This window comes from Nerophis ophidion, linkage group LG06 (assembly GCF_033978795.1).
Source record: "Nerophis ophidion isolate RoL-2023_Sa linkage group LG06, RoL_Noph_v1.0, whole genome shotgun sequence".
In the NCBI taxonomy this organism is placed as follows: domain Eukaryota; kingdom Metazoa; phylum Chordata; class Actinopteri; order Syngnathiformes; family Syngnathidae; genus Nerophis; species Nerophis ophidion.
Window position 1 is genome coordinate 79238444 of NC_084616.1, and position 12607 is coordinate 79251050.

At 38.7% G+C, this 12607-nt stretch overlaps 1 protein-coding gene across 2 annotated transcripts in view; it reads left to right on the top strand.

Moving 5' to 3' along the window:
* The window catches only part of klf15 (Kruppel like factor 15), a 32875-nt gene extending 26955 nt beyond the window's left edge, over window positions 1–5920 (top strand). For both annotated transcript variants that reach the window (XM_061904931.1, XM_061904930.1), the window contains one exon: window positions 1004–5920. In XM_061904931.1, the coding sequence (XP_061760915.1) occupies window positions 1004–1172 (169 nt within the window). In that variant the 3' untranslated portion in view covers window positions 1173–5920. The remainder of the gene's footprint in view (window positions 1–1003) is intronic.
* Window positions 5921–12607: the final 6687 nt, after the last annotated feature.

Below are 12607 nucleotides of genomic sequence, written 5' to 3' on the forward strand. Positions count from 1 at the left end.
TGTGTCGGGAGCCCAATTTTGAGCCACATCGTTAACTACGCGGGAAGGACGCGGGCCGATATGCGCGCACGGCATCGCGCCGCTCGGGTTACTGTCCTATAAAAATACCTCGGCGTTGTATTCTTGCACCGTTTTGGTGTTTTAAAATTATATATATTTTTTACATTTCTCACAGTTTGTTGTTTACCGTGAGTTTTTCCTTGCCTCTGTTGCTATATTGCACTGTAACAATATTAACAAAAAAACAATTAAAACCACATTCTTAGGAGTTTTTCCTGCCCTCTGTCGCTCAACTGCAATATTGTGCTATAATAATCAAATCAAATAAATCAATGTTAGAGGGAATAATATCATATAAAACCATATTGTTAGAGGGAGTTTTTCCTTGCCTCTGTCGCTCAAATGCTATATTGCGCCAAAGCAATAAAATCTCCATAAAACTCCTTTGTTGGATGGTGTTTTTCCTTGCCTCCATCGCTCAAATGCTATATTGCGCCAAAGCAATAAAATCTTCATAAAACTCCTTTGTTGGATGGTGTTTTTCCTTGCCTCTGTCGCTCGCCTGCTTTATTGTGCCAAAGCAATAAAATCTTCATAAAACTCCTTTGTTGGATGGTGTTTTTCCTTGCCTCTGTCGCTCGCCTGCTTTATTGTGCCAAAGCAAAACAATCACATACAATCCCTTTGTTAGAGTTTTTCCTTGCCTTCGTCATTCAACTACTATGTAATGAACTATAATAATTACATCAAAACAAATAAAACCACTTTGTTAGAAGTTTTTGTTTTGTTTCTATTGCTCAACTTCTACATTGCGCTATATCAATCAAATCAGACCAAATTCTCAAAGGGAGTTTTTCCTTGCCTCCATCGCTCAACTGCTATATTGCGCCATACCATTATGTTCAAATGAAACCACGCATAACTTTTTGGGGGGGATTTTGAACAATAGCCATTCCCACCATTGACTGTATGCTGTGTGACTAACGTGCCCCCACTCCGACAGGTTCTCCCGATCGGACGAGCTGTCCCGACACCGGCGCTCCCACTCGGGAGTCAAACCCTACCAGTGCATCGTCTGCGAGAAGAAGTTTGCCCGCAGCGACCACCTTTCCAAACACCTCAAAGTCCACCGCTTCCCACGCAGCAGCAGGACAGGACGCTCCGCAAACTGACCCTCGCCCCGTCCCGCCCCCAAGGACTCAAAATGAACGGGGGGGCGGGCGACTGTAGAGTGACGGAAGGAGGACGAGACACCCTTTTAAAGGACGGACGTACTGGGATCATTTTGGAAGACAAAACAAGACTTAAATAAGATACAAAATGTTACTTGACACACAAAGAAACCCTCACAAGTAGAATAAGCTTCTTGTACAGTTTTCTCATGCAAGCCAATCAGACGTCAAAATGTCTATTTTTTACCGTTTGTTCTACATGCCTTAGAGAACAGTTCTTGCCTTTCTGGAGCCAAATGTTGCCAAACAACATTCACACATTTAATATGCTGGACTTGAGGACTGGTGTGGCCTTAATCCTCCACTGCTAAGTACAAAACACTCAAGGTTTTCCTTGCCTCCGTCGCCAAACAACACATGCTATTGCAGAACTAACCTAACCAACTTCAATATGGATGCACTATTGGTCGGGGTGAGGGGCAAGAAACCTATTGAGCTCATGTTTCCCAAAGTTTCTTCGTTAGAGGCAGTATTTCCTTGCCTCCGTCGCCAAAAAACAGGTGCTACTACAATGAAATTGTCATGACTTGGCAACACGGCAGTCAAAAATCACCCAACCAACTTCAAAACGGATGCACTGTTGGTCAGGGTGAGGGGCAAGAAACCTATTGAGCTCATGTTATCCAAAGTTTCTTCGTTAGAGGGAGTTTTTCCTTGTCTCCGTCGCCAAACAACAGGTGCTACTCCAATACAATTGGCATGACTTGGCAGTCAAAACTAACCAAACCAAGATCGAAATGGATGTACTATTAGTAGTGGTGAGGAGCAAGAACCCTTTTGAGCTCATGTTATCCAAAGTTTGTTTCATTAGAGGGAGTGTTTCCTTGCCTCTGTCGCCAAACAAAAGATGCTATAGCAATATAATTGCCATGAAATTTGCAATTAATCAGTCAAAACTAAGGAAAACTACTTCGAAATGGACCTAGCACTTCACTGGATGATGTTTCTTCCTTAGAAAGAGTTTTTCCTTGCCTCCGTCACCAAACAAAAGGTGCTATTGTTATATAATTGGCATGACTTGGCAACACATCAGTCAAAACTAATCCAACCAACTTCAAAATGTATGCACTATTGCTCAAAGTCAGGGGCATGGAACCTATTGAGCTCCTGTTTCCCAAAGTTTCTTCGTTAGAGGAAGTTTTTCCTTGCGTCTGTCGCCAAACAAGAGATGCTATAGCAATATAATTGGCATGACTTTTGCAATTAATCAGGCAAAACTAAGGAAAACAACTTTGAAATGGACCTAGCATTCCACTGGATGATGTTTTTTCATTAGAAACAGTTTTTCCTTGCCTCCGTCGCCAAACAACAGGTGCTATAGCTATATAATTGGCATGACTTGGCAACACGCCAGTCAAAACTAACCCAACCAACTTCAAAACGGATGCACTTTTGGTCAGGGTGAGAGGCAAGAAACCTATGGAGCTCCCGTTTCCCAAAGTTTCTTCGTTTGAGGGAGTGTTTCCTTGCCTCTGTCGCCAAACAAGACATGCTATAGCAATATAATTGGCATGAATTTTGCAATGAATCAGTCAAAACTAAGGAAAACAACTTCGAAATGGACCTAGCATTCCACTGGATGATGTGTATTCCTTAGAAAGAGTTTTTCCTTGCCTCTGTCACCAAAAAACAGGTGCTATTGCTATATATTTGGCAAGAATGTGGGATTTACAATAATAACTATGAACGATAAAACACTGAGTATTGACAACATATGAACGTCACCCCCCCTCTCCATCCAAATATTTTACAAAAATGCAACAAACACAGCAAAATGCGAACACAAAAGGGCAAAAAAAACACCCATAATCTGATATACCTGATACATCACTAAGCTCTAGAACTTTGTTGTAAAAATCTCCCCGACACCCGCATTTCAGGCTCTGGAAACACTCTGTGGAAACGCTCCCCACCCACACTGCTTGGTGCCTCCTGCTGGGACTTAGATGACCATAGTCATTTACATACCAAAAATGTGTTCGGGGGCCTGGTATATCTCATTTTCGGGAACACTAATAAAAACAACCCACACTAATGTCTGATTGAATGCTAAAAACACCCCCGCGATCCCACAAGGAACTAGCGGTAGTATATGGATGGATGGATGGATGAATGCTAAAAACGTTATGCCGGACCGCTTTAAAATACGGAATGGAATTTTATGTTTTTTTACAGAATGAGACACCCATAATGTACATGAAAGTGAAGAATGTGGGATTTATATAACTATGAACGATAAAACACTGAATATTGACAACATATGAACGTCACCCCCCCTCTCCATCCAAATATTTCACAAAAATGCAACAAACACAGCAAAATATGAAGGCGAATTTACAGGAAAGTAAAGAATGTGGGATTTATAATATTAACTATGAACGATAAAACACTGAATATTGACAACATATAAACGTCACCCCCCTCTCCATCCAAATATTTTACAAAAATGCAACAAACACAGCAAAATATGAAGGCGAATTTACAGGAAAGTAAAGAATGTGGGATTTATAATATTAACTATGAACGATAAAACACTGAATATTGACAACATATAAACGTCACCCCCCCTCTCCATCCAAATATTTTACAAAAATGCAACAAACACAGCAAAATATGAAGGCGAAGGGTAAAAAAACACCCACAATCTGATCTATCTGATACATCACTAAGCTTGGTGCTTCCTGATTTGACTTAAATGACGATAGTAACTAATTAGTTTACCATAGTAACTCATTAGATTACCATAGTAACTAATTAGTTTACCATAGTAACTCATTAGATTACCATAGTAACTAATTAGTTTACCATAGTAACTCATTAGTTTACCATAGTAACTCATTAGTTTACCATAGTAACTAATTAGTTTACCATAGTAACTAATTAGATTACCATAGTAACTCATTAGATTACCATAGTAACTAATTAGTTTACCATAGTAACTCATTAGATTACCATAGTAACTAATTAGTTTACCATAGTAACTCATTAGTTTACCATAGTAACTCATTAGATTACCATAGTAACTAATTAGTTTACCATAGTAACTCATTAGATTACCATAGTAACTAATTAGTTTACCATAGTAACTCATTAGTTTACCATAGTAACTCATTAGTTTACCATAGTAACTCATTAGATTACCATAGTAAATAATTAGTTTACCATAGTAACTAATTAGATTACCATAGTAACTCATTAGTTTACCATAGTAACTCATTAGATTACCATAGTAACTAATTAGTTTACCATAGTGACTCATTAGTTTACCATAGTAACTCATTAGTTTACCATAGTAACTAATTAGTTTACCATAGTAACTAATTAGATTACCATAGTAACTCATTAGATTACCATAGTAACTAATTAGTTTACCATAGTAACTCATTAGATTACCATAGTAACTAATTAGTTTACCATAGTAACTCATTAGTTTACCATAGTAACTCATTAGATTACCATAGTAACTAATTAGTTTACCATAGTAACTCATTAGATTACCATAGTAACTAATTAGTTTACCATAGTAACTCATTAGTTTACCATAGTAACTCATTAGTTTACCATAGTAACTCATTAGATTACCATAGTAAATAATTAGTTTACCATAGTAACTAATTAGATTACCATAGTAACTCATTAGTTTACCATAGTAACTCATTAGATTACCATAGTAACTCATTAGATTACCATAGTAACTCATTAGTTTACCATAGTAACTAATTAGTTTACCATAGCAAAAAGTGCAGATTCCAGCCATTGAGATACTTTGTATAGTTGAAGACTTACGGTCATTTGAAAGCATCCCAGCTCCAGTTTGCATCTCAAAGATCTAAACAAAAGTATTTGTCCAGGTCTGATCAAGAGGAACAACAAGAATCCTGTTGATTTTGATCAACAAACGTCCAGTTTGGGTTCAAATTAGTCAAATCTGAGCTCTTTTTGGTTTCTTGCAACTCAAAGACTTTCAGTTGATAGTCCTAAAAAAAATAATTATTAAAAAAAATAAATAAATAAGAACCCTTTTGATTTTGAAAGCAGCGAGCCAACAGCCGGTGGATTTTTGTATTTTTTTTTTTTTTTTTTGCTCCCGGCTCACCAGCGATGACTTGTGTCCTTTCTTTTTTTGCGGAAAGATGGACGACGCATCAACATTCCTTTTATTTTGGCTTTGAAGTGGTGTCTTTGTTTCATGGTGGGGGAAAAGACATGAAATGACAGACGAGAATAAAAACAATTGTGTATTGCAGAAGAAGAATGATGGCGACGGTGCCAAGATCTTGTGGAATTTGCAGCGCCATGCTTGACTTTTGCTCCGGTCCGCCCTCGCTGAGTATTTGGGGAAAGTTTGTGTTGTCTTGTGGTTTCAACTCATGAATGCCTTCTTTGCCTCAACAATTGTTGTCATTTTCATGGCACATTTTGATCAATCAAAGGCAGATGCTGCTTTTCTTTTCTTTCTTTCTTCGTGATGATTGTGTTGGTTAGAACTTTGGTTATAATAACTTCATGTCCATTTTAACGCATGTTGTCACTCTCTGTCTAAGACGCTGGTAAAACATCTCACAAAACCACCAATAGAACATTCTCCAAGGAGCCAAACGACTTTCTTCGTTCTCCTTCCTGACCGTTTAATTTGAACACAGAGTTAATATTTTATATTTTAAATAAAAGGAAATTATTTTATAACATTTGGGTGGCAGTTTTTTTTTTATTGAGTGTGTTATGCAATCACTTCATCCAGACTAATTAGTTGCAGAGCACGAAAACAAAAATAATGAGAGTTAGTCAACATCACAAAGGAAATGTCTGGTATACAAAAACTTTAAAAGTGTTTTTGTATTATTAACATTAGTAATACTGTATTTCCTTGAATTGCTGCCGGGGCGCTAATTAATTTAAAACCTCTTCTCACTCCGGCACTTACCAAAGGCATGCGGTAAATTTAGGCCTGCGCTTATAAATTTGAGTGTGATGTAAGGATACCATCATGAAAAGCACATTTAATAAAAAAAAACGTTATTATGGTCTTACCTTTACTTATAAATGAAGTCCATGTGCAGCTCCTTCTGATCAAAAGCATCGATAACTTGTTTATAGAAGTCTTTCTTATCTTTCTTCAGTTTTAAAAGTCTCTCTGTCTCGATGGAGATCTTCCTTTATTACCTCCTGCTTCCATTGAAAGTCCAGTTTAGAAAACTGTTTTATTCTAGATATGAAATCCTCCATGTTAAAAGTGCAAGCGAGAGGAAAAACTAAAGGATCGCTGCTCACTCTTGCTGCTTGTTGTCACTTCTTCTGCAGCCGAGTAGTCGCAAGAAGGATCACTAGCGCCCTCTACCACCAGGAGGCGGGAGTCATTTAATGACTCATATTTGACACACGCAGCTACGGTATATTAATAAAACATAGCTGCTTACTGTTCTTTTTAGCATATTCAAAAGCTTGGACCTTAAATCCTACTGAATAGCTCTTAATCTTCTTCCCTTTATGCGATTTCAAATGACCGGTATTGAAATCAGCCTCCTCCATTTTGAAAATGATGACAGGTGAAGTGTCACTCGTGACGTGACGAGTTTGACCCGGCGGAAATTCTAGGCAGGCACATACTATATACCCGGCGGCAATTCCAGGAAATACAGTAGTAGTAGTATCTCTAATTGGGACTTCGGAATGCAAAAGTGATAGCCCTATCCTTGAGAAGAGACTACCAGGCTAGTTCAAGCCATACATATATTTTCCCGAGAGACTCCCAAATTTCAGTGCCCCTCCTGAAAATCTCCCAGGGCAACCATTATCCCGAATTTCTCCCGATTTCCACTCGGACAACAATATTGGGGCTTGCCTTGAAGGCACTGCCTTCAGCGTCCTCTCTCACCTGAAAAGGAGACTATTATATATGTCTCAGTTATCCATAGGTTTATCTATAACCCATAAAGTAGGCAGGCACGGAGCTATTTCTCAGCGTGTGTTTATTTCAGCCGGCACGTTAATACACTGACACACAACATCCGCATTCCCATCATGCATTGCTTCAAAACTACGGCAAGTAATAATGTCAAAAAACATAACAGAGACGAAGCAGAAGAACGAAGAAGCAACACGGCGACGACGAGTAAGAAGAAGAAGTACGCTTGCAAGTTCCAAAAGCGGTATGCTGCCTCTGGAGTTTGATGCCTGCAACATGTTTCAAAAAAGCTATAAAACAATAACAGTGTTAGTCTTTAAATAAGTAAAATTAGTATATACTTATTGTGGCGAAATAAACAAAATTAATCACTGTTTTTTTTTAAAACAAAAAATCTAACAAAAAAAATGTGAAATGCGTTTACAAACTGAAACACATTTACATTTCGTAAAAACGAAATTTGCCAAACTAAATAAAAAACAAAACCACACATTTCAAAAAAATGGAAATGCAAACTTACAAAATGAAATCATGAATTTTCGGCTCCTCCCCCCCAAAAAATATATATTTCAAAGTGTTTGAACTCAGTTTGTCATGTTTCACTTTAAAGATCAATAAAACATGATTTTCAATGTATTAATGCAATAAAATATGATTGCTGCCATTAAATTCTAGGTTAATGATTATTTGAAAAATCAAGTTATGATATTCAGAAACTTTAAAAGTCAAGCCTTTTTTTAATTACATTTTATTTCAATAATAATAATATTTATTAGTAGTAGTAGTAGAAGTAATTGTAGTAGTAGTGGTATTTGAATGAGTTAAAATGTGTGGGTACTTATTGTAAAAAACAAAACAAAATAATCACACAAACAAAATGTGATACGTGTTTACAAACTGTGGAAAAAATTACATTTCAAAAAAACAATATTGCCAAACTCAAACTATAAAAAATGAGGGCAAGTCATCATCACAAAGGAAGGTTCTAAAATTCAGAAACTTTAAAAGCATGTTTTTATTTAAATGTTTTATAATTATTTTATTATACTTAACTGTATTACATTTCATTTTATGTATTCTGCTTCTTCTTCTTATTATTATTAGCAGTAACAGTGTTAGTATTTAAAAAGGAACAATTAGTGTGTACATATTTTGACAAAATAGTGTTTGATTATTTTAATAATTTATTATTATTATTTATTGATTTAAATATTACATTTTTACATTTTAAACACAATTTTCAAAACAAAAAATCGAACAAAAAGAAAGTGAAATATATTTACAAACTGGAACAAATTTACATTTCCCAAAAACGAAATTTGCTAAACTACATAAAAACAAAAACAAAATTGCATCGTGAATTTTGAAAATGAAATCAATAAAACGACTTGTCCAGGGTGTACCCCGCCTTCCGCCCGAATGTAGCTGAGATAGGCGCCAGCGCCCCCCGCGGCCCTAAAAGGGCATAAGCGGTAGAAAATGGATGGATGGATGGATACATTAATACTTTGAAAATAAACATGGTTTTCAATGTATTGCATTAATACATTGAAACTCATGTTTTATTGTTCTTTACAATGAAACATGACAAACTGAGTTCAAGCACTTTGAAATATTTTATTTTTGGGGGGATGAAAAGTGATGATTGATGGTTGCAGCCTGCACTCTGCTGTCTTCCTAACCACTCGCCGTTGTCCGGTACAGTTTTTACCGAGAAGGCAAGGCGTTCCAAAACGGGAGTGTGGAGAGTGGGAGCCGGCTAACGAGCAGCAGGGCAGGCCACGCTGGAGCCCGGCCCAAGATGGCGGCGAGGAGGCGGAGAATGTGGCCGAGCGGAGAGGCGGGGCATGCCGGGAGCGACGCCGCAGTCATGTGCAGGTGTGTGGTTCGCGCACCGGTACACAATTAACGTATCTCCTCACGATGTATAAAATGGGAGAAGGAGGAGTTTTCGGGGCAGAAAGAGGAGGAGAGCCCGCAGCAGCAACTAAGGAGCAGAAGCAATGAGCAGATGAGGACGACGACGACTGCAAAGCGGACCGTGAGCGAGCAGTGCAGAGGAGCATATGAAAAGCGATCCGACCTGAAGTAAAAGCTTTATTTGGAAAAATTAACGAGAGTCAAAATTGCTCAAAGCAATGTCCTTCCTAGGTGGTCCATGGAACCCGAGCGACGACAGCGTGAGTCGTTCACAGGGAGATTTTAACAAAGTGAGAGAATTTTCAAGTCGTGGCTTCTTCTTGACACAATCGCTAGTCAAAGGCTGCTTAATAGTGCGACACAAATATTATATACGGTTTTGGGCCAAACAGTTTCTTAGATACTCGGCTTTGTCGGGTATTTAAAGGAAGATCTTCTTCACTAGCACAAGCTAGCAAGTTTTTTTTAAAGCTGGCTTTGGAATTTTGCAACGAGTTCCTGAAATACAATCATGCTGTTTTCTTATGTCATAAAACAACCAGGAAACCATAGTGGACTACATTTTTTACACTGTAGTGAAAACAAAAAAAAGGTCCCTCACTTGAAAAAACACCAAAATATTTCAACCGCGAATCGTCAAGTCAGCAGAGCGGCGAAGTAAAATGCACGCCCATAATTCATTTGCCTGTAATTGCGGGAGGGGGGGGGGGGGGGGAATAACAGCTTGCTTGCATGCATGAAGAACACTTCTTTCCCAGTCCTGACAAAGTCTTTTCACTATTGTCTGACATGTTTATTTATGGCATCACATGTCCATAAATCATATACAACGTAGTCATCACTTTCACAGCTATTTCTCGATCATGCGGCCCCCGGGGCCAAATCCGGCCCTGGAATGACAAAATACTGGCCGACGAGTTCAGTTCAAAACTTGAGAGACAAACAATTTTGTGGCAAATTCCTCAAAGATAAACACTTGTGTGCCCGTGTTGTACTGAGGAGCTTGGACAAGTGTAAATACTTGTCCACGGTATGTAGAGTGGCCTTGCCCCAACTTGAGGGTTTACTATTATGTTAGATCCACTATGGACTGGACTCTCACTATTATGTTAGATCCACTATGGACTGGACTCTCACACTATTATGTTAGATCCACTATGGACTGGACTCTCACTATTATGTTAGATCCACTATGGACTGGACTCTCACACTATTATGTTAGATCCACTATGGACTGGACTCTCACTATTATGTTAGATCCACTATGGACTGGACTCTCACTATTATGTTAGATCCACTATGGACTGGACTCTCACACTATTATGTTAGATCCACTATGGACTGGACTCTCACACTATTATGTTAGATCCACTATGGACTGGACTCTCACTATTATGTTAGATCCACTATGGACTGGACTCTCACTATTATGTTAGATCCATTATGGACTGGACTCTCACTATTATGTTAGATCCACTATGGACTGGACTCTCACACTATTATGTTAGATCCACTATGGACTGGACTCTCACTATTATGTTAGATCCACTATGGACTGGACTCTCACTATTATGTTAGATCCACTATGGACTGGACTCTCACACTATTATGTTAGATCCACTATGGACTGGACTCTCACACTATTATGTTAGATCCACTATGGACTGGACTCTCACTATTATGTTAGATCCACTATGGACTGGACTCTCACACTATTATGTTAGATCCACTATGGACTGGACTCTCACACTATTATGTTAGATCCACTATGGACTGGACTCTCACTATTATGTTAGATCCACTATGGACTGGACTCTCACTATTATGTTAGATCCACTATGGACTGGACTCTCACTATTATGTTAGATCCACTATGGACTGGACTCTCACACTATTATGTTAGATCCACTATGGACTGGACTCTCACACTATTATGTTAGATCCACTATGGACTGGACTCTCACTATTATGTTAGATCCACTATGGACTGGACTCTCACACTATTATGTTAGATCCACTATGGACTGGACTCTCACACTATTATGTTAGATCCACTATGGACTGGACTCTCACTATTATGTTAGATCCACTATGGACTGGACTCTCACTATTATGTTAGATCCACTATGGACTGGACTCTCACACTATTATGTTAGATCCACTATGGACTGGACTCTCACACTATTATGTTAGATCCACTATGGACTGGACTCTCACTATTATGTTAGATCCACTATGGACTGGACTCTCACTATTATGTTAGATCCACTATGGACTGGACTCTCACTATTATGTTAGATCCACTATGGACTGGACTCTCACACTATTATGTTAGATCCACTATGGACTGGACTCTCACACTATTATGTTAGATCCACTATGGACTGGACTCTCACTATTATGTTAGATCCACTATGGACTGGACTCTCACACTATTATGTTAGATCCACTATGGACTGGACTCTCACACTATTATGTTAGATCCACTATGGACTGGACTTTCGCAATATAATGTTAGACCCACTCGATGTCCTTTGCATCCAGTCTCCCCTGGGGAGCGGGTCGACCACATCTGTGGTCCTCTCCAAGGTCTCTCATAGTCATTTACATTGATGTCCAACGGGGTTTTGAGTTTTTCCTTGCCTTTTTGTGGGCTCCGAACCGAGGATGTCGTTGTGGCTTGTGCAGCCCTTTGAGACACTTGTGATTTTTTAGGGCTATATAAATGAACATTGATTGATTGATTGATTGAAATTGTGTGACATATTATGCTGTAAATATAAATGTGTTCTCATGGAAATGAACTCAAGAAAGAAAGAAAGAAAAGAACCCAAGTTCTTCCAAATCACCACACAGAAGCAGTTGACATTTTAGAGCCAGGTTTGTGCTGTTCTGATGATCAATTGTGCTATCATACTGTTTTGATCTATAAAAAGATTTAAAACCCATCCGAAATGCTCCGAAGGAACCCAAGATAGTCACATTCTGTACTGCTGCTGGGTCCCGTTATAAAAATGACTGATAGTTCTGACCAAACTAGACTATTATGTCCCCAGACTAACGTTTATCGTCAACATCTAAAGTTTGATGATGAAGACATCCGGCGGTTCCTTTGAAGTGTTTTGCAGCTCCTCTTCCTCCTGTGACGTTGACTTCAATCAGACACCCTGAAGAATGTCAGTTTCATTCAAAGTCCAGAGCATAACGGATGTGCAAAAACTCTTTTGTGAAGATGGTTTTGCTTACAGGACAAACTCTGGGATGCAGTAAAACCAAAAAAGCAGATGTCACATGTCTCATGGCCCAGGTCAGGAAAAACAATGAGTGATAATCGCTTTCATTTCCACTTCATTTGTTCTTCTAAACGCCCACAAGGCGAGACAGACAAACAGTTTGTCCCATAAGTTGCACGAGGAACACAAAGCTGGCCAACGTGAGGAATGTCAACGCAAGATGCAAGATGTGTACCACATGGCACATTTGCATGGAAATTACACCCCCCCCCACCCCCATTAATCCTCTAGCTTCACCCTCCCTTCCTCATTGCATT